Source organism: Rhinopithecus bieti, unplaced genomic scaffold, assembly GCF_001698545.2.
Source record: "Rhinopithecus bieti isolate Rb0 unplaced genomic scaffold, ASM169854v2 scaffold_13262, whole genome shotgun sequence".
NCBI classification, from domain to species: Eukaryota; Metazoa; Chordata; class Mammalia; order Primates; family Cercopithecidae; genus Rhinopithecus; species Rhinopithecus bieti.
Window position 1 is genome coordinate 2,171,076 of NW_016808004.1, and position 27,091 is coordinate 2,198,166.

General features: G+C 43.8%; 1 protein-coding gene across 3 annotated transcripts in view; it reads left to right on the plus strand.

Moving 5' to 3' along the window:
* Positions 1-27,091, plus strand: part of SNX1 (sorting nexin 1) — a 44,125-nt gene extending 17,034 nt beyond the window's left edge. The window contains exons 2-15 of one of the 3 annotated variants that reach the window (XM_017884977.1): positions 670-781; positions 6,251-6,378; positions 6,919-6,985; positions 11,613-11,656; positions 13,785-13,926; positions 14,874-14,952; positions 15,419-15,494; positions 17,882-17,995; positions 18,190-18,283; positions 19,651-19,856; positions 22,927-23,070; positions 24,595-24,675; positions 25,129-25,200; positions 25,837-26,273. In XM_017884977.1, coding sequence (XP_017740466.1) covers positions 670-781; positions 6,251-6,378; positions 6,919-6,985; positions 11,613-11,656; positions 13,785-13,926; positions 14,874-14,952; positions 15,419-15,494; positions 17,882-17,995; positions 18,190-18,283; positions 19,651-19,856; positions 22,927-23,070; positions 24,595-24,675; positions 25,129-25,200; positions 25,837-25,887 — 1,410 coding nt within the window. In that variant the 3' untranslated portion in view covers positions 25,888-26,273. Of the gene's footprint in view, positions 1-669; positions 782-6,250; positions 6,379-6,918; positions 6,986-11,612; positions 11,657-13,784; positions 13,927-14,873; positions 14,953-15,418; positions 15,495-17,881; positions 17,996-18,189; positions 18,284-19,650; positions 19,857-22,926; positions 23,071-24,594; positions 24,676-25,128; positions 25,201-25,836; positions 26,276-26,307 lie in introns of those variants that run through there. The other 2 variants (XM_017884978.1, XM_017884976.1) reach the window with 2 other exon arrangements.

Below are 27,091 nucleotides of genomic sequence, written 5' to 3' on the forward strand. Positions count from 1 at the left end.
TTGCGGCTGATCACTGATCTTTGAATAAAGACCATGGACTGACTGTATTTTCACCATGTGCCCACTAGGCTAAGCATGATTAGTTTTTATTCTCCTAGCTTGAAACAGAGTGTTATTGAAAATTGTATTTTTGTGAGTTAAGGATGAAAAGATAAATTATAATTTTAAACAGCATTAGAACGTAGTGTTATACCTTCCTCTGCCTGTTAGATGGGTCAGTAATATCCACACAACTGGGCTTCAGTTAACAGTTTAGCTGAGGCTACAAAGTGTCAAAGCATCAATTTTGGACTCCAGTGCTGTATCCTGGTCACTAGAATGTGCACAGTCAGCATTTGAAAGAATAAAGGTCATCAACAGAGAAAGAGAAATACATTTGGACAGGTTCTTTTGAAAATTATCTGTGTGTACACATACCCATGTTGGTATCATGTGCTTTGGGGCAGGGCATTTTAGCAAGGTCGTGTTGTTAGAAATTAACCCTAAAATGTATGGACTTCTTTTTGCTCTGTCATTACTTGGGCAGCACTTACTTTACTAATAATGATTTGCTGCTTATTGAACTGGCTGACTGGTGGCAACTGAGGGAGGCATTAAAAGTTGCTTTCTAGGCAAGTTGGGTTTGTTTTTCATGGTAATGTTTTATTCAGAGTATCTCTTTGTTTTCAGAGTAAGCACCAGTCTCCAAAGAGAACTACATCCCTTCTTCCCATCAACAATGGCTCCAAAGAAAATGGGATCCATGAAGAACAAGACCAAGAGCCACAGGATCTGTTTGCAGGCAAGTTTGGACTCAAGAGTTATTCTAGGAACCTCCTAAATGGCTTTGTTAAGTTGCTGAGTTAAAGTCAAAACCAAAGGGGAAAAAAAAATATTGGGAACATAACTTTATGTAAAATACTTTTGTGGAGGATTCCAAAGTACATGAAATACAGGCCCTGCCATCAAGATTCTTTCAGATTTAGGGAGTAAGATATAAATACACAGCTGTTTCAGAAGGTGAGTTAAACTGTTGAAACAATAACAGAAATGCAGCTGGAGGAATGATAGAAATACTAAGTCACAGGAGCTCAGAGGAGTGTGAGACCAGTATCTAAAGCAGTGCCTGTAGCCTTGTGTGACCAAGACTAGGAGTAAGAAATGCATTTGGTTTCATAATCCAAAATATGTGCATACTGGTACAAAATAAACAAAAGTTTTATTAAATGACTTGCCCTTACTACTTCTAATACAGCCTGAAACTTTTTCTGTTGTTTCCTTTTTCGGTGCTCTTTGCAACACATTGAATTGATTTCACAATCCACCAACAAGCTGTAACCTCCAGTTTGAAAAACACTAGTATAGGACAGTTTCTCAACCTTGGCACTATTAACATTTTGGGCTGGATGATTCTTTGTTCAGGGGTGCTACACTGTTCTCAACAGAGGGGGTGCTTTTGCCCCCCAGAAAACATTTGGAAATGGTTGGAGACGTTTTTGGTTGTCACAGCTGGGAATGCTAATGTTATCTAGGGGGTAGAGGCCATGGATTCTGCTAAACACTATACACAGGACAGGCCCTCACAACAAGGAATTATTTAGCCCAAAATGTCAGTAGTGCAATTGTTGAAAAAACCCTGTCTAAAGTGATCTTGGGCCGGGCACAGTGGCTCACATCCGTAATCCCAGCACTTTGGGTGGCCAAGGTGGGTGGATCACTTGAGGTCAGGAGTTTGAGACCAGCCTGGCCAACATAGTGAAACCCTGTCTCTACTAAAAATACAAAAAATTAGCTGGGTGCTGTGGCGTGCACCTGTGCTCCCAGCTACTCAGGAGGCTGAGGCAGGAGAATTGCTTGAATCCTGGAGGTGGAGGTTGCAGTGAGCTGAGATCGTGCCACTGTACTCCAGCCTGGGTGACAGAGCAAGACCCCATCTCAAAAAAATAAAAAAATAAATAAAGTGATCTTGGAAGAAGCAGGATTTATGTAGGAGAAAAGGAAAAAAGGGCCCCATGGTTGGGCAGGAAGTGTAAGGTATGTTTGAGCAGCAGTCAGTAAAGTTGGTGGACTACAGCAGGACATTCTTGGAGAAGTCATGGAAGATAAGGCTGGAAATGTAATTTGGAAAGAGATTTGGGAGGACCTTAGACATTAATAATTCGAGTCTGGATTTTCATCTTAATGCCAATTAAAAGCCATTGGCAGCTTTGTGTAAGGAATGTGATATGGGCAAAGTAATGTTTTAGGAAGACTGACCTAGTGGAATTGGAATTATATTAAATTAGTTGCAGTGGGCAGAGACCAGATAATATTTTAGAAGGCAATCACAAATTAGTTCAAGAATGAAATGGCAAAGACTGAACATAAGGTAATAAAAGCAGGAAAGGAAAGGCGAAAACTTTTCAAAAGGGAAATCAACAAAATCTGATTTTAGTGATTGAATATAATGGGTATCAAAAAAAAATGCGGATTGAAGACCAAGTCAGAGGTTTCAAGTCCAAGGATTGAGAAGAAAATGGCATCGTTATAGAACCCCATTCTAAAGAAAAAATTGTCTTTGGGGAAAAAGTTAGCTTTGGTTTTAGATACTTTAACTTTGAAATGCAAAGGGAAATACCCAGGAGGTGACTTGAACTTTTCTTTCCTACCTGAGGAAAGACAAGAACTGGACATATGGGAATCATCTTTCTAGAGGTGGTAGCTGAAACTTCCATGTGAACGAGATCCTCAAAAGAGTGAATGATGAGGAGGAGAAAGATGAGGGTGGAGGGTAAGATCTTGGGACAACTTTTACGTTAGAACTCTGGTAGGAAATTGAAAAGACACACAAGGAAAGGAGATTAGAAGAAGGAATATAAAAATTGGAATTTTCCACTTCCCTTCATCCCTGAAATTTAAATATACAGTATTTATTCTGGTACTGATTATTTTTTGAATAAAATTTCCAGAGGAGGCCAGGCACGGTGGCTCAGGCCTGTAATCCCAGCACTTTGGGAGGCCAAGGTGGAAGGATTCCTTGAGCCTAGGATTTAAGAACCAGCCTGGGCAACATAGCAAAACCTCATCTCTATTAAAAAATAAAAATATAAGTAAATTTCTGGAGGAGAAGTGATGTGAAGGCAAATAATGAATTTTCTTTGGTTACATGGAAGATTGAAAAGAAAGTGAATTTTCTATCTCTGGGACCTTAACATTTATATGATCTTTCATTATAAGAAGACCTGACCTGACAGTTTAGTGTGATAGTTACCCAGTGATTGGGTTTTATACACATGAACTTGTTGATCTTTATTAGGGACATACTTGTTCATAGTGAGGATTCTGATTTACTTCATTCCCCTACTAGTTTTATAAGTAGCCAATACCTGCTTCACTTCTAAGAAAGGAACATAAGATATCTCTAGAATGGAATGTCTGCAAGGAGACATTTAGTTTAGGACTTGAATAGCTTCCCAGTTGTTTTAGATATTTGACTGTGGAAACTTAAATGTTCTGATTTCATTTTTAAATAATCTAGTGATGATCAGAGTCTCTGATGGAGCCTGAATGCTTTTCCATTACTCTTTAACAGGAGTTCAAAGAAAAAAGCATGTTTTAATATAAGTTTTGGCATCTTTATCATGTGAATTTCAGTAGATGATACACAGTTCTTCAAAAGGCTGTTTTTTGTTTTGTTTTGGTTTTGGTTTTGGTTTTGTTTTCCCCAAGGCTGGAGTGCAGTGGTGTGTGGTCATGGCTCACTGCAGCCTTGACCTTCCAGGCTCAAGTGATCCCCCCACCTCAACCTCCTGAGTAGCTAGGACCACAGGCAGGCACCACCACGCCTGGTTAGTATTTGTGTATTTGTTTTGTTTTATTTTTTATAGAGACAGGCTTTTGTCATGTTGCCCAAGCTGGCAAAAGGTTTTTAGTAGCATTCTAGTAAGTCAAATATTTTAGATGAGCAATACTTCTTGTTTCATTTCCAAACATGTTTGTTAACTGAATTATTTGTGTGGGACCTGCATGATGTGAATATCCAACGCATATTTCAACTGGTTGCTTGTTTCAGAGACTCCTAATATCCTAACATGTTCATTATATGTATGGTTAATCCTCGAACAATGCAGGCGCAGTCAAAAATTTGTTTATAACTTCCCCAAAACTTTTCTAATAGCCTACTAATAGCTTACTGTTGACTGGAAGTCTTACTGATAAGATAATCAATTAACTAATCAGTTAACATATCTTCTGTATGTTACATGTATTATATACTGTATCATTACAATAAAGTAAGCTAGAGAAAAGAAAATGTTATTAAGAAAATCATAGGAAATGAAATGTATGTACCTTTCATTAAATGGAAGTGGTTCATCATAAAGGTTTTCATTCTTGCATCCTCACATTGAGTAAGTAGGCTGAGGCGGAGGAGGGGTTGGTCTTGCTGCCTCAGGGTGGCAGAGGCAGAGGAAAATTCATGTATAAACGGACCCATGCAGTTCAAACCTGTGTTGTTCAAGGGTCAGCTGTACTTTTTTGCTTGTTTGTTTTATACTCCCACCCCAGAGTCAGATTATGTTACCACCTCTCTAGCTTTCCTGATAGGGATCAGATTTCATTTCTAACAGTGTGGCAACCCTGTTTGCATACTTGATTCACATTTAATGATTAGAATACTGATCTGGGACTTGATTATGCTATAGGCATATATGCGTAAACCATAATCTCTGCTTTTGTTTAGCTCCAAATGAAAAAAGAAGAAGAAACAGCATTCTTTGAATTTCCTAAGATTAAAATAGAATACCTGCTGATCAGACCAAACCCAAATTGATATTTATGTTTTCTGTTACTAAAAAAGAAAAAAAGTTTGTACTCTTTAGGCTTAGAGCATCTAGTTCCATTGCTCCAAGTTGAAAGTGCATTCTTTTTATTTGCATAAAAAATTTTGATGCCTAAAAATGGTACAGAATGCTATTTTTAAAGTCCCTTCTCTGGAACACTGAGGGAATGAGTCGTTCTGTTCAACTGAGTTCTTTCCGGATAGACAAAGGCAGCCCTTAAGCACTGTTTTTTAAACTGTTTTGAATAGAAAGATTTTCAGATATTACATGTCTTTTTTCGCAAATTGGATAGCATATATTAAGTATAATTTAACCTTTACAAGGAGATCTAAACCATTAGGAAAAATTCTTAAATCATGCTAGAATAACAGTGCTGTCATCAGGTGTGGAAAACTTCCCTTTCCCAAATGTTACTATGTTTGTGTCGTGGCTCCATGTTTTTCTAGCTTATAGTTTTCCTGACTCTTCCTTTGATGTCATTTTTTTCCTGTCAGTACGCCTGCCTCTTCTATCATATTGGTGTGTAAAGCGAATATCTGAACTTCTTTTACAAACAATTTTTTTCTTTTTTTTTTTGGGAGATGGGGTCTCCCTCTGTCGCCCAGACTGGAGTGCAGTGGTGTGATCTTGGCTCACTGCAACCTCCGCCTCCCGGGTTCAAGCAGTTCTCCTGCCTCAGCCTCTCCTGCCTCAGCCTCCCAGTAGCTATGACTACAGGCTCAGGCCGCCACACCCGGCTACTGTTGTTTTGTATTTTTAGTAGAGATGGGTTTTCACCACGTTGCCCAGGCTGGTTTCAAACTTCTGAGCTCAGGCAATCTGCCCACCTTGGCCTCCCAAACTGCTAGGATTACAGGTATGAGCCACCACACCCGGCCCTTTACAAGTAATTATAATAAATAGGGCTTATATAATGTTCTAAAAGGAATACTCCTAAGATTAAAATTGACAAATAAATTAGCCAGGCATAGTGGTATGCACCTGTAGTACCAGCTATTCAGGAGGCTGAGGCAGGAGAATCACTTGAACCCGCGAGGTAGAGGTTGCAGTGAGCCCAGATCGTGCCCTGCTGCACTCCAACCTGGGCAACAGAGTGAGACTCTGTCTAAAAAATAAATACAATTTAAAACATAAAATTAATAAAGTTATTTTGACTGTGTTGTCTTTTTGCTTATCCTTGGTTCTTGCCTAAATTCTAGGTAGGAGAGGGTAGCCAAGTGGTTGTACTTGGAAAGGAGAAGGAGAGGTTGTTCTGCTAAGCCTGTGCTAGAAGAACACTTCCCTTACCTTCCTCCCCTTTTCTCCTTGTAAACATTTTTATGACTCTTAGTCTGAGAGCCTCTGTGTATTGAGAGTGCTTGCTATTGTTCTTGTAAGTTCTTAGCCTATACAAGTTTAGCCTTCAAAGACCCACTGCTGACCTTCATTTTAAAATATCAACTTCATTTTAGATGCCACAGTGGAGCTATCCTTGGACAACACACAAAATAATCAGAAGAAGGTGCCAGCCAAAACACTCATTTCTCTTCCTCCACAGGAAGCCCCAAATTCTTCGAAGCACCAGCCAACCTATGAGGAGGTAAGAATCTGCGCTGTTGGTCTCACCACTTTTAGGTATTTAGGACTATGTACTGCCAGTCTGAAGTGTGGTTGAGTATGAACCCTGAGAACATAGTTATGACTCTTGAAGGAGATCTTTATGCTTAATGGACAGCCAGAATCCAATACAGGAGTCTTTCTTGGGCAGGGTATCTATTGCCCAGAGCACAAAGGCTTTCAGTGGTTACTCAAGATACTTGGTGTGTGAAGCTTCCATATTCAGGAGTATAGTTTCTCCTCACTCCCTTCCTAGCCTGCAAGAGGCAAGTCTTTCTAAATCTGGCAGTTATTCATTGTCATCAAAATAAGATTTTAAGAGGATAGATGTAACAAAGACTTGTAAGCTGGCTCCTAATTTAAAATTTTGAGGGTTGGTTCATTGGGATTGTTGGGAATGGACAAAAGCTGAACACTGGAGGATACATCTTGATTTTATTAGATTGATATAGGGTTATTAACAGGGTAAAATTAATAGCTTTTTTTCGTATCAACTCTCATGATTTGTCTTTTCTTGAAAAAGCTAGAGGAAGAAGAACAGGAGGATCAATTTGATTTGACAGTCGGTATAACTGATCCTGAGAAGATAGGTAAGTGGTTCTTAGGTTCTTAGGACTCCTTGTGATGTTAGGATGTGGCTGTGGAAAGCATAGGTAGCTAGTTTCAAGATGGCTACCCTCAGAGTTGAACTAGCCAATGTGAAGTACTTCATTAGTATCTTTTCTGTAAAAGTAGACCCCTTGCTGTGCTTCTAAGGCCAGAAACTGCAGTTACTCAATGCATTAGTCAGTCTCTTCTTGGCTTTAGAAAGAAAAATCAGAATCATCAAATACTACTAGAATCCGTTTTTATTTTTATTCTTTTTGTTTTTTGTTTTTTAGAGACAGGGTCTCATTTTGTCACCCAGAATGGAGTGCAGTAGCACTATCATAGCTCACTATCACCTCCAGCTTCTGGACTCAAGCAATCCTCCTGCCTCAGCCACCCAAGTAGCTGGGACTACAGGCATGTGCTACCATGCCGACTAATTTTTTTTTTTAAGAGATGAGATCTTGCTATATTGCCCAGGCTGGTCTCAAACTCCTGGCCTCAAGTGATCCTCCCACCTTAGCCTCTTAAAGCACTAAGATTACAGGCATGTGCCACTGCACCCAGCTAGATTCTCTTTTTAAAAACCCAAACAGGCTGGCTGTGGTGGCTCACACCTGTAATCCCAGCACTTTTGGAGGCCAAGGCAGGCAGATCACTTGAGGTCAGGAGTTCGAGAACAGCCAGGCTAACATGGTGAGACCCCGTCTATACTAAAAATGTAAAAATTAGCCAGTCGTGGTGGTGTGCACCTATAATTGCACCTACTCAGGAGGCTGAGGCCAGAGAATTGCTTGAACCCAGGAGGTGGAGGCTGCAGTGAGCTGAGATCATGCCACTGCACTCCATCCTGGGCAACAGAGCAAGACTGTGTCTCAAAAAAAAAAAAACAAACAAAAAAAAAACCCCAAACATTATCTTCTCCTTCAGGGTTGATAAGACCCTTTTTTTTTAAGATAGTAAATTCCATGTGCGCACCCTAAAAAATACATGTTCTCAAATTGAGAGACACTGAACTTATTTTTTCCCTCAAGAAGTTTGAAACTCTCATTTATACACATACTTTTGATAACCTTATGAGGTGGAGAAGTCCGTCTGTGGGGTCCAGGTTGAATTATACTCAAATTGAAGTTAGATCTTCAAAAAGCATAACACTTAACTTTGTCTGAACTTGGATTTTTATGATGGCTTTTCCCTCTCCCAAGCTTGCAAGAGTTATCCCTGAGTGGAGAACAATAGGCCTCGTCTTTCCTTGTTCTAGCTGTAGTCCCTTACAGAAGAGGCTATACAGAGCCTGTCTTCCTAAACAGGAGTGTTTATACAGTTAACAGGACAAATGTAATTCTCAACTCTTGGTCTATTTGAAACTAGGGACAGGAACTTGTTAGACTTTATGCCAAAATGGTTGTTTTTTTTTTTTTTTGAGACAGGGTCTCACTCTGTCACCCAGACTGGAGTGCAGTGGTACAATCACAGCTTACTGCAGCCTCCACCTCCCCAAGCTCAGACGATCCTTCCACCTCAGCCTCCTGAGTAGCTAGAACTACGGGTATGCATCACCATGCCTAGCTAATTTTTTTGTATTTTTTGTAGAGACAGGGTTTCACTATGTTGCCTACCCTGGTCTCCGGCCAAAATGATTGTCATTAAACTGTTGATTTTAGGCCAGGTGCAGTGGCTTACATATGTAATCCCAGCACTTGGGAAGGCCAAGGCAGGAGGATCGCTTGAACCCAGGAGTTCAGGACCAGCCTGCCCAACATGGCAAGACCATGACTCTACAAAAAGTAAAAAATTAGCCCTGTCTCTACAAAAAAATTAAAAATTATAGAGGCATGGCAGTACATGCCTGTAGTCCCAGGTACTTGGGAGGCTGAGGCCGGAGGATCACTTGAGCCTGGAAGGTCAAGGCTGCAGTGAGACAAGATAACACTACTACACTCTAGCTTGGGTGACAGAGTGAGATCCTGTCTCAAAAAAAAAATTTTTTTTGTATTTGAACTGTTGAGTTTCACTTTTCCCAGACTGTTGCACTGGTAGGATGTTTTTGAGCTTCTTATACAGTTCTATCATTTAACAGAAAAGGAAATTGAGGACCAAAAAGGAAGTAGCTTTCCTGTTAGGGCACAGTGTGGCCCGTGGTAGAGCCTGGGCCAGGATTTTGGATTATATGTCTAGATTCTCTCTTGCTTCTCTAATATTTATGGATATTCTATAAACACATTAATTTTAAGCTAGTTATTCACTGCTTTAAATCCTTGATGGAATAAGATGAATGAATGGCACTAATTCTCTTAAAATGTGATAAGTCATGATGTCAGAACCAGGAGAGGGAACATACTGGTTTCCTGAGGCTGCTGTAGCAAAGTACCACAAACTGGTTAAAACAACAGACATTTCTCACAGTTTTGGAGGCCAGAAATCTCAAATCCTGGTGTTGGCAGGCCATTCTCCCTGTGAAGACGCTAGGGAAGGACTGTTCATGCCTCTCTCCCAGCTTCTGGCAGCCTCAGGCCTTCCTCCGCTTGTTGATGCATCACTTCAGTCTCTGCCTTTGCTGTCATGTGGCATTCTTCCTAAGAGTCTCCACATTGCCTTCTCTCTATACATGTCTATCTCTGTGCACACATTCCCTCTTTAGCAAATAAGGACACCAACCTGAGTGGAGTAGGGCCCACCCTAATGTCTTCATTTTAACTTGATACATCTGTAAAGACCCTGTTACTAAATAAGATCACATTCTGAGGAACTGGGAGTTAGAACTTAAAATGCACCTATTTTGAAGGGAACACAATTTATCCCATTACAGAGAGGAAATTAAACAGTCCATGGATCAGATGCCTTTAAACACAAATCACTCTTGGTGATAAGTTTTCATCTCCTTGCACTGTAGTCTAGATTCTTAGTCATGTTGATGCCAAGAAACCAGCTAATTAAAATATTTTCATATTCAAGGCCTGACCTTTGTAACAACACATTCTGTTTGCGTGGGCTGTTTATTCCACATGTGCTTCTTGTTCCTGCACACATCTAAATAATCTAGAATTTAACTTTTACCAGGATATGCTTTTTAGAGCCTTGGTAATTTGCATGTGTTATCTTCAACTCAAATTATTCTGGAAATTTACGTAAATTTAAAACCTTGTATTACTAGCTCATTTGCAGATCTGTGTGCTCTTTATGTGCATGCAGTATGTCTCTTCATGTACATTGCCTAAGTAAAAGCAGCTGAGAAACAAAATATCTGAAGATCCTGCTTTTCTATTTTCTCTGTGTTTGCATTTAGACTTTCTTAATTGCAGGCACTAAATTATGGGATTGACTTCTTGGACATTTGACCATAACTATTCTGCTGTGAATGAAATTTTGAGTATTACTTCTATAAAGTAAACTTAAATTTCTTTTTTTTTTTTTCTTTTATCAGTAGTAAACATCCTTAGTAGTATTGGGTAATGTTAGTAAGGTGGTTTAGAAGAGAACTAAAGTTGGTAATCAGTATAAAGTAATTTTTAAAGTTTAGCTTATGGGTTCTGTTTTATATACACCCTTTTGGTAGGGGCTGGGGAAGTACAGCAGACAAGCCCTCTGTTCCTGTGTAATATTCAAATTCTTGGTACATTTTGCAAAAAGCAGGCATTTCCAGCCATCTTACTGAAACCAAGTTGTAATGTGTGACCCTGCTGATCCAGTACTGCCTGCTCTTCCTTCCCTTGGCCCCTCACCCGTCCCCCCAGAACCAGTTCAGGGGCTTAAGCAGCTGGTAACTGTTGACCTAGGTTTTCCTGTTTGATGTGGGAAGGAATCAAGGGTGGGGGAGGCAGGGAACAAAACCAACACCAAACATCATAGTCCAGCACTGGAGCTGTGTCTGTTTGGATTCTAGAATATGTCTTTTCAGTGCTCAGGGTATCAATGGCATCTTTATCTCCTTAAGTGGTCTAGGTCAGGACATCGCCACAGAGAAAAACAATAGCTTGAATCCCAAATTATTTAACAGTCAAAGGCTTTTTCATAAAAATAATTGCTCCAGGAAAGGGAGATTTGTGTGACATTAGGCAGCCAAAGTGTCTTCCTGCCAGACCCTTTGCTCTTGGTGAACATGCTAGATCAGAGAGGTCAGTGTCCCCCCCAGCACCAGTGGAGGGGGTTGCGACGATATTTCTGAAAGAGCAAATCAAGCCCAGAGCTAGCCTAGGGTAGAACTACTTGTTTCCTTTTACATCAGTTGCTTCCTTCTCCTGCTTTATACAGCAAGAGAATTGTTTGGTTTCGGACAGATGTGTGTAACCAGACCAAATATTGGCATGGTAACAACTGATGGATTGTCAGTATCCAGTGCTGCTTTGTGGAGGGTATAAATGGAGCCTGGCTTTGAAACAGAGGGCTGACTGTCTTGTGTAACTCAAACTGGGACCCAGCCAGCATCCATGGCGGCTTGCTATGTGCTGCAGAGGCCCTGAGGCAAAGTAGGAACTGGATTCTAAGATTGCATATAAAGCTTGGAGATGAAACAAGTGTCCCTTCTTATCCAGGGTTCCTATGGCTTATGATTCCTGGTTAAATGTTAGTTGGATTGGCACTGCTTTGGTTTATAAGATAATCTTCTTCTGCTTTCTTGTTCTCCCACAGGGGATGGTATGAATGCATATGTAGCCTACAAAGTTACAACACAGGTGAGTCCAGGTGACCCTGCTGAAGACCATCTTCATAGACTTTGGTGCTTATACCAAGGTCATCATTCAGATTATTTCTAGGTATCTCCTTTGTTTCTTTGCCAACATCTTCATGTTTACTCAAGATGGAGCAAACCTGCATCCACTTGGTAATCTCATCTGGGTACTCCAGACTGAGTCTTTTTAATACTCTTCTAGAAAGCTAACATTTCAGTGTGATTCTATGAAGTCGTGTGGTATATCTGATACAGCTCCATCCCTTTTAGAGAACCATGTGGTGTGGAGCTAGATTCACAGATTGCCTTAAACTGTCTTTTAAAATCTTCAGTGCTTCTGAGGTTTCAGAGAACTTCTCGTAATACTTAACCTTTTGCCCCTCTGGTCGGGTCTTCTTTTGTATATAATATTAATGCATAGAAAATATACACAATGTGGTATACAAGTTATGAAGCATAATAAATGAAGCTCTAAACTTACCACTAGTCTTGAGTACCATTGAATCCACCTAGGTGTTTTTCCATCATATCCCCTGCCTCATACCTTAGAGGCGCCCTTTCTCCTGAGTTGTCTCTCATTTCTTTTATAAGAAATCTTTACATATATATTTATATATTAGACTGTTTTGCTTTGAGTTTCATAAAAATAATATCATGCTGATAATTGTGCTTGCTTTATTTAGCATTGTTTCTTTCACCCATCCTTGATGGTCATAGCTGTAGTTAGTTCATATACCACAAAATATTTGTGTTTTCCTGTTGTGGACATTTTCTCCTGTCAACATGTTTCTGGTTTTTGTAACTGGGAACTTTCTTGCATGTCTCGAGTGCACACGTGGAAGGGTTTCTCTAGAGTATGTAACCAGGAGTAATTCCCGTGGGTCATAGGTACTGCAAATATTGGACACAAGGAATACAAACTGTTATTTAAAGTCTTTGTACCAATTTATACCCCATCAGCAGTGTATAAAAGTTCCCATTGATTCACTTCCTTGCCAGCAATTGGTGAGGCCAACCTCCTTAAATTTTGCCTGTCTGGTGAGTATAAAGTGAACTCTCATTGTGATGTAGGCCTAACCTTTTTTGGTAGAAATCTGCTTTATATTGTCTCTCTACTACTTGTTGGCCTGTGTCCTGTGAACTCTAGATTATGATACTTTAGAGGTTACTGTCTACAGCTTAGACATTTCATCCAATTCCCACCCTGCTCCTCACCTGCTTCCCCTTCTTAGAAGTACTTTTTGTCTGTCTTTAGTTTGGCTGCTATAATTCCAGCAGCTAATACCCTTAAATAAGTCAATGAGGCCTGGCGCAGTGGCTCACACCTGTAATCCCAACACTTTGGGAGGCTGAGGCAGGTGGATCACCTGAGGTCAGGAGTTCAAGACCAGCCTGGCCAACATGGTGAAACCCCATCTCTACTAAAAAACTACAAAAATTAGCCAGGCATGGTGGCAGGAGCCTGTAATCCCAGCCACTCGGGAGGCTGAGACAAGAGAATTGCTTGAACCTGGGAGGAGGAGGTTGCAGTGAGCCAAGATTGTGCCACTGCACTCCAGCCGGGCATGGTAATGTGTGCCTGTATTCCTAGCTACTTGGGAGGCTGAGGCAGGAGGATCGCTTAAGCCCGGGAGTCTGAGGCTGCAGTGAGCTGTGATCGCACCATTGCACTCCAGCCTGGGCAACAAAGTGAGATCCTGTATCAAAAAAAAAAAAAGTCAATAAAAGATGAATGGGTTACTGTAGAATTCTAGCTTTAAACTAGAACTGAACATTTCTTTCTTTAGAACAAGAGTTCTTAACCTGGGAATGAAACTGTATTTGAATTTTATTTCCTCAAAGGTCACCATGGCTTCAGATGTATTTTGAATTTAATTGATTGCCTTTATAATCCTATATATTTTTTGCATTTAAAATCATTATTCTGAAAGAGCTCCTATGCTCCCAGACTGCCAAAGGGGGAACTATAGTTTTAAAAAGTTTAAGACTCTCTGCCTTGGAGAAAGTTATTTACCAGGTGACTGAAGGGCAGGGATCTGGGAAATGGGTTTCTTTAATGTCAGTTGGATGGCTTTCAAGATACCATCTCCTGTTTGGAATGAAATTGCCTTGTGTTTTTTCCCGTCCCCAAGACGAGCTTACCATTGTTCAGAAGCAAACAGTTTGCAGTAAAAAGAAGATTTAGTGACTTTCTGGGTCTTTATGAGAAGCTTTCCGAGAAGCACTCTCAGAATGGCTTCATTGTCCCGCCTCCACCGGAGAAGAGCCTCATAGGTAAGTAAGCCTGTGGTCTTTCATTCCACTCGGATTGTTTTCCTTTGCATTCTCTCCAAAATTCACTTACTGTTTAGTATATGAGACTACTTCTATTAACAGTCTTGTGGTGAGAAAAGAGACATTTCCAGTGTTTTCCGACCCTGGATGTCTAGAGAAAAATAGAGTATTTTGGCATGTTCTCTCCTTGGGTGCAGTAGGAGCTCTGGGTTTAGCCTCCAGAGTTGTTATGTTCGTTTGTTTTCTGGTGGTCTTCAGGAGTCTTAAATGATTGTGGTTCCCTCCAAATTGAAATAGACTACATTGGATTAGGGATCAGAGGAAGGAACCTCTTCATTTTTTTTTGTTTGTTTTTTTGTTTTTTTGGTGTTTGTTTTTGAGGTGAAGTCTTGCTCTGTCACCAGGCTGGAGTGCAGTGGCGTGATCCCAGCTCACTGCAAGCTCTGCCTCCCAGGTTCAAGTGATTCTCCTGCCTCAGCCTCCCACATAACTGGACTACAGGCGCCCACCACCATGCCCAGCTAAGTTTTGTATTTTTAGTAGAGACGGGGTTTCACCACATTGGCCAGGATGGTCTTGATCTCTCGACCTCATGATCCGCCTGCCTTGGCCTCCCAAAGTGCTGGGATTACAGGTGTGCACCACTGCACCTGGCCAGGAGCCTCTTCATTAACATCAGTTGATGTTTGTACTCAGGGTTCCATGGCCACCTTTTTAAGAAAATGTATTATCTGCAAGTCCTAGAGTTTAGAACCTTCAGCACTTAGAGACTAGTTTTCAAAAATGGTTCTCAGGTAAAGAACCTTTTGTTCATCCCTGCACATGACATAGAAGTGGCCTTAGGTTGTATGCATTGCCTTTCCTCCTGTTGACACTTAAAAAAAGAAGAGAGATGTATCCTCTTCATGATGATTTATGGTTATTTTGCTTTTTAAATTCCATTCTAGGGATGACAAAAGTGAAAGTTGGGAAGGAAGATTCTTCTTCTGCAGAATTTCTTGAAAAACGGAGGGCTGCTTTAGAAAGGTAAGTTCCATACAGCCATTTTCCTGAATAACGTGAGGACAAATGAGAAGCTGAAAAGTGAGTCTAAATGATGAGACAGTCCATTGAGTTAGAGATGAAACGTGAATGAATTGAAGTTCCTCACCTCCATATTATCTCTCAACTTTTCCTGAGTTGCCTATTTTCTCACCTTGGGAATAGGCCATCTTCTGTTTTTTTCCTATCCCGAGTGAGCAGGCAGTCATATTCTTAGACAATCAAATATGAATGGCTCTGAGGTTTCTTTCTGACCAGTTATTTTTCTCTCCCTTTTTGGAAATGTCAGGAATGTGAACTTGAATATGCTTACAAGGAGAGTCCTACTTAAGTACCTTATCTCAGGGTACTTTAAGTAACAGAAGACGTGGTATCACTGCCAGCACTGTGTGACGCCCAGAGCCTTCTGAGGCCAGCTCAACTAACCAGATGGTAACTGCTTACCTTGTAGGTACCTTCAGAGGATTGTGAATCATCCTACCATGTTACAGGACCCTGATGTCAGAGAGTTCTTGGAGAAAGAAGAGGTTAGTATTCAGTACAAACTGAATTTCATAATTTATGTCTGCTCCTACTGAAATGAAACTAGTTCATTCCAAAAATATGTGAGCACTTAACATGACTAGTACCAGACTGTATCCTAGTTTTGTGTGAACCCCTGAGAGTGACAAGTATTTTTCAGCCTTTGAAATAAAAGAAGCTCTGCCTGAAGTCAAAAGTAGTTGGTTGTAGGGGTCAAATGGCAGCCTAGTATAGGATCAACACAGTGGTCTATTTGGCAGGTCCTTGGCATGTTGTAGGTTACTTCTTGGCTCAGATTGAATGCATATTTTATGCCAGGCGGGGCATTGGTTAAAAACCAGTTACCAGAAACCACAGAACTGCCATGTAGGAAAAGTGTTGATTGAAGTAGACAGTCTTTTTTACAGGCCATGTGTAGGCTAGTCATGATTGTCAAAAATGGAAAACAGCTCAATTGCTAACAGTGGAAGAATTAAGTAAAATATATAACCAAATATTTGATTCTCATCATGAACAAAGTATACAGAAATGTTAGTACATGGACGTGTATGTTAAAAGAATTATAAGGCCGGGCGCGGTGGCTCAAGCCTGTAATCCCAGCACTTTGGGAGGCCGAGACGGGCGGATCACGAGGTCAGGAGATCGAGACCATCCTGGCTAACACGGTGAAACCCCGTCTCTACTAAAATACAAAAAAACTAGCCGGGCGAGGTGGCGGGCGCCTGTAGTCCCAGCTACTCGGGAGGCTGAGGCAGGAGAATGGCGTAAACCCGGGAGGCGGAGCTTGCAGTGAGCTGAGATCTGGCCACTGCACTCCAGTCCAGGCGATAGAGCGAGACTCCGCCTCAAAAAAAAAAAAAAAAAAAAAATTATAAAATGTGAAACATGAAATAGCATGTAAATACAGCTGTAGAAACATGTGAGTCATTAAGGATCAAAAGAAACACTTGAGTGAAATGTTTTATCTCACAGGAAAGCAAACTAGAAGGAAGTAAGTGACTGCATAGGGCTATCATTTTGCTTTAATTTTATTTTAAATTTTCTTTCATTTGTATATAATATGTGTTATTCCAGTGAAGAAAATGATACTAAATAAATGAGTTTTTTTCTCTGAAATGAAATGTTTTAATTAAAAATTCCCTGTCAAATGCTTCAGATCTTTTAGTCTTCTCTTGTGAATATTCTTAAATCCCTTCTTCCTTTTCACCCTCTCATCTTTACTCCATACCCCTAAGCAGGGTATGTCTGTAGCAGCACTGTGGACCCTTTGGGTAAGATAGTTCTTTGTCATAGGGATTGTCCTGTGCATTGCAGGGGGTTTTAGCAGCATTCCTGGTACCTACCCACTAGATCCAGGTAGCACCCCCTCCCCAGTTATAACAACCACATTTTCCAGACATTGCCAAATGTCCCCTAGGAAGCAAAGTGGCCCAAAGTTTAGAACTACTGCCAGGCCGAGCACGGTGGCTCATGCCTGTAATCCCAGCACTTTGGGAGGCTAAGACAGGAGGTTCACCTGAAGCCAGGAGTGCGAGACCAGCCTGGCCAACATGGCAAAACCCCATCTCTACTAAAAATACAAAAATTAGCTGGGTGTGGTGACGGGTACCTATAATCCCAGCTACTTGGGAGGCTGAGGCAGGAGAATCACTTGAACCTTGGAGGCAGAGGCTGCAGTGAGCTGAGATCGTGCCACTACACTCCAGCCTGGGCGACAAGAGCAAGACTCCATCTCAAAAAAAAAGAGCTACTGCCATAGAGTCCTGAACACTAAAATCTGACTTTTTAGCATGCTATATATGTTATAGATTTTTCAGCATCCTTTCCATGCCCTAGGAGAGTACTGGGGAGACTGAACAGCAATCAGATTGTTTCTAAATATTTGGCATGCTTGGCTACTAGGTCATCCCTGAAAGTAGCCTTGATCTGAATCAGTAATTCTCTTGTCCTTGGATATTTGTTCACTGAAGAAAATTCTAGCACAGCAAGATTTCAATGTCTTAAGACTTTTAAGTCTAGTTGTGTACAAAGTATGCTAATCCAAGGGAACTTTTGACTTTTAACAAGAGTATGCTGGATACTGAGGCAGTTCATGCCTGGGTAGGCAGACAATCTCAATTTGAAGTCACCTGGCTGTGTAACACCCCAGTCTACTTTTTTCTGTATAAAATATCAAAAGCTGAAAATGTTGGCTGATTCTTTTTAACGTGGTTCTTTGATTTTTCTTTACGGATGTGTTGTGGATTCCTCAGACTGCCTTTGAAAAAACAATTTACAGTTCACATAATTTTTCTGGCAAGTTTTGGGCATGCCATCTGATGGATACTAATTCTTCTGAACTTAAAGTAGGGGCAGCAGATAACTTGCCATCCCTGCCTTCTTGGTCTTGTAGCTGCCACGTGCCGTGGGTACCCAGACGTTGAGTGGTGCTGGTCTCCTCAAGATGTTCAACAAAGCCACAGATGCCGTCAGCAAAATGACCATCAAGATGAATGAATCAGACATTGTGAGTAGCCTGGTGCCTCTTACCTTCACCTACACCTCAGGCTTATGGGTCACAACCCCTAAGGAGTCCTGAAATTTCTGAGATTAGGAAGTTTTTTTATAATTTAGTCCCTTTTTGAAAAACAACTGCTAAAGAAAGACTGCACTGCACCTATAGAAGTAATCTCATTAAAGCTCTGGGCTTTTGTGTTTCAGTGGTTTGAGGAGAAGCTCCAGGAGGTAGAGTGTGAGGAGCAGCGCTTACGGAAACTGCATGCTGTTGTAGAAACTCTAGTCAACCATAGGAAAGGTAACAAGCTCTGAAATGCACTTGGAGCTAGGGGAAATTGTTGTCTCTAGTGAACTGGAGATGGGAGGGCATGCTGTTCCAGTCCTCTCAGCCATCCAAGTTGAAATTCTCAGCCCACCAGGTCCTTGATGTTCTGATAAAAAAAGGTATGCCCTGCATCTCCTGGCAGAAAACATGATTCAACCACTGTGGGCATTGTACTTTCTACCTGGGAGGGGTGCAGGGAAGCCGTCTCAGATACAGCATGACCTGGGATGCCGGCTTCTGTTGATTTTGAGTTGATGGCTTATATCCAAAATGATGTCACACATGCTTTAGCTACATGGTCAAACCAGCAATGCGTAAATGCAAGGAAACCACCTGTCTCCTAATCCTTCTGCGTCTTTCTTTAGTGAAATTTGCTTAAGAGCTAGTGAAATTTTCCCAGTTTGAATCTTTTCCCTCTCTGCCTTAAACATGCTGATAATTAGAAATCTAAACAGATAGAAGATCCATAGCATAAGACCAGTGTAAGTAAGGGTTGGCAAACTATAATCTGGCCCATGGACCAAATCTGACCCTTGTTCCTATTGCCATGAGCTACAAATTTAGGTTTTTACATTTTTAAAGGAATGAATGGGAGGAGAAAAGAATCTCTAGCAGACTATGTGTAGCCTGCAAACCCTAAAAAAATTATTATCAGCTGGGCATGGTAGCTCAGACCTGTAATCCCAGCACTTTGGGAGGCCAAGGCGGGTGGATCACGAGGTCAAGAGTTCAAGACCAGCCTGGCCAAGATGGTGAAACCCTGTCTCTACTAAAAATACAAAAACTTAGCCAGGTGTGGTGGTGGGCATCTGTAATCCTATCTACTTGGGAGGCTGAGGCAGAGAATTGCTTGAACCCGGGAGGCAGAGGTTGCAGTGAGCTGAGATCGTGCCACTGCACTCCTTTACACAAAGAGTTTACCCTACTCTAGAACATTCAAGACTATACAGTGTGCACATGTATTCACTCTTCTCTCTTGTACAGAGAGGCTACCACTCATGAGCTTTAACAAAAATATAAGAATAGTTTATTTGGCCTGTTTGTTATTTAATGAGTGGGCTTTGGTTCTTCAGGGATATTGGAGCTGCTTCCTTCAGGTAGGCCTAACCCAGTGAAACTTGGGACAAGCTGGTGCCTCTCTCTCCTGCTTCTGTGACCAGGCCACATTCTCTTTACTCTCTGAATACAGTTAACTGTGGTGTAAGTGACTGGGTTGCAGAACCCTCGTTTCCCAGATACGCAGTGGGCGGCATTACTAAGCCATGCCATGCAGTGTCAGCTGATTTGTCCCTTTTCCTTGTGAGATCAGAGAGGCCTCTGCTGTCTTTTCCTCCTTCCAGAGCTAGCGCTGAACACAGCCCAGTTTGCAAAGAGTCTAGCCATGCTTGGGAGCTCTGAGGACAACACGGCATTGTCACGGGCACTCTCCCAGCTGGCTGAGGTGGAAGAAAAAATTGAGCAGCTCCACCAGGAACAGGCGAACAATGACTTCTTCCTCCTTGCTGAGCTCCTGAGTGACTACATTCGCCTCCTGGCCATAGTCCGGGTAAGCTTCTGTTTCCTTTTCTCCTCCTTCCCTTGATTTGATTTGTTTTTCTTTCGCTGGTCCCCTTCCCAAGACAGTTTCATCCCATTATAGCTTGTAAATAGGTGTCACTTTTTCTACTTTTAAGCGGAAAGGTATCCTATAAACCAAGCAATCTGTTCACCTGTTAGCTAGTTATCACTGACTCATTTTGAGCCCCACAACCAAGATTCCTAGACGGCATTTGGAGAACAGATCACTCTTGAATCTCCAAATAGGTTGCCCTTCATTGTTGAGGCTGGACGGTGTCCTCTGTGGTCCTTTCTTTTCTTTTTTTTTTTTTTTTTTTTGAGATGGAGTCTCGCTGTGTCTCCCAGACTGGAGTGCAGTGGCGCGATCTCGGCTCACTGCAAGCTCCGCCTCCCGGGTTCACACCATTTTCCTGCCTCAGCCTCCCAAGTAGCTGGGACTACAGGCGCCCACCACCACGCCTGGCTAATTTTTTGTATCTTTAGTAGATATGGGGTTTCATGGTGTTAGCCAGGATGGTCTCGATCTCCTGACCTCGTGATCCGCCCGCCTTGGCCTCCCAAAGTGCTGGGATTACAGGCGTGAGCCACCGCGCCCGGCCTGTGGTCCTTTGTTGAAGGAATGTTGCTTACAGTCCTGATCTCTTGGCCCTCTGGAGCAGTGACTTTCTCAGTCCTTTGATCTTTGCCTCCTTAACAGTAACTGGTGGCTTTGGTGGCTTCCACTTGTCCTTCCAGTGTGGGCAGTCAGGTAACTACATGGAACTGGCTTGGCATTGCATGGAGGAGTGTGGCCAGGGACTGAGAGAGCTCGTCACCAGAGCCTTCCCGTGCTGTGCCACCCCCACTGATAACATTCCAGCCTGTCCCTCATCAAGTACCTCACTCTCTCCTGGTGATCTAGCAGTGTGGTTTCCCCATGAGCACTCCCAGGGGTTAAGCCTAAGGAATTTTGACAGTGGCATTAGCTCTCGCATGGCCTCCCTAAGGCAGAGGAAAGAACCAAGAAGAAGCCTGGCGCCTACACTCTAAGGGCTTAAGTCTGTCCCTGATTCGGCTTGGGATCAGGTTGCGCCTCAGAGTTAGAACAGTGCCACCCCTCGGTCCCCGTCCCCAACATATCTCCCATTAGGGAGCTTGTGCGTTGTGTCAGGAGCTGAGCTGCTCCCCAGCTGTCGCTTCCCCCGTGGTGGAGTTGCCTCATAGAGCCTGGGAGGTTACTCATTGTCCTCTCCCATTGCTATTTGGTTTGCTGCTAACTCCAGAGTGATAAGAGGTTTTAAAAATAACCTGCTATGTAATTCTTAGAACTGGTCAGGCTACTTAGACTGGAGAGCAAGCCGCAGGGAGGGCACTCTCTGGGGGAAGCTTTCTATGAGGAGCGTTGTTTGGGATCTCTGAGGAGCACAGTTCTTGGATATGGCCCCCAGGCAGAGTGAGCTTGTACCACAGGGATGAGGGCCTTGCCTAGAGCTCCATGGGCTGGGACTGGGGAAGGATGCCTCACGGTACAGAACTGCGAATGGTCTTTTCTCAGAGACCCTCCATCTGCCTGCCTCATGCTTATGAGCCTGGTGGTGGGATTGGAGAGAACAACAAAGTTTTCTTTTCTGCTCTTCTCTGAGCGTGGAGCCGGACCACTGTTAGGCCAGTGGGTTGGGCTTGAGTCTAACTTGGATATGAGGTCACCCTTTACCTAATCTTTTGACATTGAGGTGTTAAGATGCTGCAGGGGAACAGCAGTGACAATACTGGGGCAGGTGAATTTGGTGGCATTGCATTCCCTGAGGTTCAAGTTTTGGCATAAACCTGCGCTAAGGAGGCATAGACAATATTCAGGGAAGGCCAGGCGCGGTGGCTCACGCCTGTAATCCTAGCACTTTGGGAAGCTGAGGCAGGTGGATCACCTGAGGTCAGGAGTTTGAGACCAGCCTGGCCAATGTGGCGAAACCCCATCTCTACTAAAAATACAAAAATTATCTGGGCATGGTGGCGGGCGCCTGTAGTCCCAGCTACTCAGGAGACTGAGGCAGGAGAATCGCTTGAACCCAAGAGGTGGAGGTTGCAGTGAGCCGAGATCGCTCCTTTGCACTACAGCCTGGGTGACAAGAGTGAAACTCCGGCTAAAAAAAAGAAAATATTCAGAGAACTTTTGCAGGGCAGCGAGGGAGCCGATGAAACCTGGCTGGGTGGCTGGCCCCAGGCACAGATCGTTGATCCAGGCTGCTGCTTGTGGCCTATTAAGCAAGTCCGGGCGGGTGTGGGTTAGTCAGGCTAGCAGCTTCCTTCCCTGGAAATGTTGATTGTGGTCAAGAAACTGGAAACAAGGAAAACTAGCAAATAGATTTTAGGGAGCTTCTTGGAGGCCTTGGTAGCCTAGAGCAGGTGAGTGTGTGGTTGGGAAAAAGCAGTGTGGCCCTATTGTGGTTTTAGGTGTTGATTTAAAGATTTGTTAAGCTAACCTTGTAGTTTATTTGGGTGTCAGTTTAAAGGTTGGGTCCTTAGGGTGGACTTCCCTGACATATTTCCCAGGCTAAGCTGGGCCCCTGGTTTTATGTTATAGTACCCTGCTACATTCCCAGTAGTCTGCATACTTGTAAGTATCTATTTGTAATTGTGAATGTAATGTTGGCCTTTTCCATTAGATGACAAATTCCATGAAAACGGGACCATGAGTTTCATCCACTGTATTCTTAGCTCCTGGCACATGGCAGGCACTCAGGGAAAGTATGTAGCCTTATGAACTGACTGATCTGAGGGAGGTACTTTTGTAAGCCATAGTATTGGTCACTGGCATGAGGCCACCTACTGGCTCCCTGCCATCCAGCCCTGGGAGTAGCATGAAGCAGCATGGCACTGGCCTCCTAGAAGCTTGGAGAGAAGTATTACCCAAGCTTTGCTCCTAGACATTAAACTTCCCAGCTGGGCACTAACATGCGGCTGCAGAACCTGCCCTTGCTCAGTCTGTCCATGGCGCAGCTGCTGGGAGAGCCTGCCCCGAGGAAGAGCCAGCAGAGCTCTTGAAGAGCTGGTTGTGGTCCTCCTCAACCCCACCCCCACAGGCTGCCTTCGACCAGCGCATGAAGACATGGCAGCGCTGGCAGGATGCCCAAGCCACACTGCAGAAGAAGCGGGAGGCCGAGGCTCGACTGCTGTGGGCCAACAAGCCTGATAAGCTGCAGCTGGCCAAGGACGAGATCCTTGAGGTGAGTCCCCTGAGACAGCCCAGCCGGGGGTGTTCTGCTGGTTCCAAATGAACCCAGGTCCCATCCCACCCAGAGGCTTGGAACCCCACAGCAGGCAAGAGCGCTGATGGAGTCTGAAGGGCCGTGGCTGCTGAGGAAGCCTCTGAGAATGACTCCAGGCCTTCCTGAGGCCTAGTCCCCCTGTTCTCTTCCTACTCTACCCAGACTTGTCAAATCAGAATCTCTGGCCTGGCACGGTGGCTCACGCCTGTAATCCTAGCATTTTGGGAGGCCAAGGTGGGCAGATCACTTGAGGTCAGAGTTTTTTTTTTTTTTGAGAAGGAGTCTCGCTCTGTCGCCCGGGCTGGAGTGCAGTGGCGCGATCTCGGCTCACTGCAAGCTCCGCCTCCCGGATTCACACCATTCTCCTCCCTCAGCCTTCCTAGTAGCTGGGATTACAGGCGTCCGCCACCATGCCTGGCTAATTTTTTGTATTTTTAGTAGAGATGGGGTTTCACCATGTTAGCCAGGATGGTCTCAATCTCCTGACCTCGTGATCCACCTGCCTCAGGCTCCCAAAGTGCTGGGATTATAGGTGTGAGCCACTGCGCCCGGCTGAGGTCAGGAGTTCTAGACCAGCCTGACTAACATGGTAAAACCCCGTCTCTGCTAGAAACACAAAAATTAGCCGAGGCCAGGCGCGGTGGCTCACGCCTGTAATCCCAGCACTTTGGGAGGCCAAGGCGGGCGCATCACGAGGTCAAGAGATTGAGACCATCTTGGCCAACATGGTAAAACCCTGTCTCTACTAAAAAAAATACAAAAATTAGCTGGGCGTGGTAGCACCCGCCTATAGTCCCAGATACTCGGGAGGCTGAGACAGGAGAATCGCTTGAACCTGGGAGGCAGAGGTTGCAGTGAGCTGAGATCACGCCACTGCACTCCAGTCTGGCGACAGAGCAAGACTCTGTCTCAAAAAAAATTAGCCAGGTGTGATGGCACACGTCTGTAGTCCTAGCTACTCAGGAGGCTGAGGCACGAGAATCACTTGAACCCGAGAGGCAGAGGTTGCAGTGAGCCGAGATTACGCCACTGCACTCCAGCCTGGATGACAGAGCAAGACTCCATCTCAAAAAAAAAAAAAAGAATCTCGGCAGGAGGGGTCCTGGCTGGGTCTTTGAAAAGCTACGTAGCTGGTTCAGATATGCCTTCTTATGAGAACTAAATTAAGTTTTCCAGGCCTTCCAACCCTGCTGGTGAGTACCTAAACTGGAGGCTGCTGCAGTATCAGAGCCTTCTTGAAGGACCACACTTCGTCCCAAATGCCTGAAATACAGGCATCTCTTTTCCAATCAGCCCCTAAAGTGGCCCTCTGCTGGACTCTGACTTACATGCGAAATCCTCTGTGACACCTCATCTTACCCACAGGGACAGACAGACATAATGATCAATTGAGGCCTCATATGTAAAATTGATGTCCAAATGTGAAGGCTTAGTAATGATGCCATAATATGAGGTGATCCTTTCTTTCCTCTTTCTTCCCAGTGGGAGTCTCGGGTGACTCAATATGAAAGGGACTTCGAGAGGATTTCAACAGTGGTCCGAAAAGAAGTGATGCGGTTTGAGGTGAGATAGAAGATCCTACTTCTCACTTAGCGTGCAGTGCATGGTTTAGAATACTCTTGGTGTTGTCCAACTCTATTGGGTAAAGAGATAGAGGTACCAGTGACTTGGCAATTCTCGTGAGCAGGCCTGGCCTTCTTTGGGGAGTGTGTGTTTGTTCCTAGGCACAGTGGCAGTCTTACACTTGTGGCTGGACCAGAGCAATTAAACACAAAGCTTGCAGCTGCCACATAACCTCGGCCCCCAGTCCTTTCTTCTCCACTCTCCTTCATCTCCTGCCCTCCCACAAAACCTTTCAAGGCCTTGGCAGACCCTCTTTGGCTGGAAATTACAGCTATTTCACCTGCTGCCTCTACTTTCTGAGATTGTGTTTGGCCTTGGTCAGCAATAAACACCATCATCCCATCGAAAGGGAAAGCGAAAACTGGATGGTCAGTGTAGAATCTTGTCTCCTAGAAAGAGAAATCCAAGGACTTCAAGAACCACGTGATCAAGTACCTTGAGACACTCCTTTACTCACAGCAGCAGGTATGTAAGTTGTGTGTGACCTTCATCCTCTACTGCCCGCTCCGAAGGCCAGCTGCCTCCTTGGGACTTCTACGACAAGATGTGCAGGCCCTGCTTCTGAGGGCTGTGCCCTCCTCTAGTCGATCATTGAAAATAGGCCCTGTTGCTCTGACATGGAGCATCCAACAGGGTCTTTTACTAAGCAGGAGGGCCAGGCTCTGCTGCCCTCATTCTGAGGTGAGTTAGTTTTTGAGGACAAACCCCATCTCCCTGTAACTGCTTACCCTTCGAGGAGCCACCCCATGGTACCACCTGGCCTTCCTGAGACTGAGGCCTCATCAGTATGTGAAACAGTGGCCCCACTGTGAGGAGCTAACCGAGCCAGGCAAAGCTGTGGCCACCACAGGGGTGCTCCCTCTGGGGTGGAGCCAAGACTGTCTTCAGAGACTGGCCTTGCACTTGGGGCTCAGGAACTGCTGCCTTCCCTGTCAAGAGGGAGGTGTGAGGGTCGTGTGGCCTGTGCAGCTGCTCAGAGCCTGCCTTTGTGGGGCAGAGGCGCTTGGGGAGTGCCAGGGTACTGTGCTTGATTCCTCCCAGGCTGGCTTAGGCTCTGCCACTAGGTGGGGGCACTTGCTTACTGTCCCCACTTCTTTGCAGCTGGCAAAGTACTGGGAAGCCTTCCTTCCTGAGGCAAAGGCCATCTCCTAATGGACCAAGGACCCCAGAGCCTACCTGTGTGACGCTGCCTTTTTATACACTGTCCTCCACCTTGATGGACCCCCGTTGATGCATCCTGCCTAGGCTGGACTTAACCCCTTCCTCCCTGTCCCCACGACCAACTGTCCCCAGTTACTCTAACCGTTATTTCATTTAGCTTCCATATATATTTTCTTACCTAAGAGAATAGTTTCCTGCTTTAAGCAAAAGACCTACAATAGGTGGTGGAATTATGGGATGGGGTGGAGTATTGATATAAATATATAAATACAAATGTATATTTTTCAGGATGTGGTGTAGGAACTGGGAATAACGTTTTCTGTTACTCCTGATGGTGCCATGAAAAGGTTATGTAATAAAATATTTTAAAATCAGGTCACATGACTCAGAATGTTGGTGGTTTTTGCTTAGGCTGGGGAGCAGTTGGGAATCAGGTCTGGAATACTCCTAACGAAGAAGTTGCCCAGGTATACTAAGTTTTTCTCTACCGTTCATGAGTTTTTTGCTGCTGCTTCCCTCTGGAAATGGGGTTTCTTTCTCTCTGCCTACCTCAGCTACCTGTTCTGAGGGTCTCAATCTGTGTCGTATTCCCACTTCTTTAGGGAAGGAGTTTTAAAAACATCTCTTAAAATAAGAGGAGCAAAATCTATTAAAACCTATTCTCCTGCAAAGGAGGCAGAGACTTTCTCACTCTCTTTTTTTTTTTTTTTTTGGTATCCCCATCGTTAAGCAAGAACCTTTCTCTTTTATTCTTCCTGTTTCCCTAAGCTGCTCAGGGTTCTGAGTCTTGCCCTCCGATGGCAAGTCTTATTTATAACTAAACCTATTTTTGTCACCCATCAAAACACATCCTCAGTAGACTGTGTGAAGATCTGATAAGGACTTGATGCTTTTTATCTCTACATAGACGTGAAAGCCATGCCCTCTGCCTCTAGATAGGGTGATCCAAGAGCTCCTGAACCTTAGGAGGTTCAAAGAAGCTCTACTGTCTGTGCCCAGGAGGTAGCCTGCCAGCAAGAGCCCCCAGGAGTTGCACGCACCGCCAAAGGGTGTTCACACAGATCTCTGCCAGTCTAGCCAGGGGAGGCCAGAGTCTCAGGTCAGTCAAGGCTGGGCTTCCCCCTTAGCTGTGTCAACAGCTGCTCAAGCTGTACTGGTCAGAGTGGGCTTTGAAGCTCCTTTGTTAGCTCGAGCT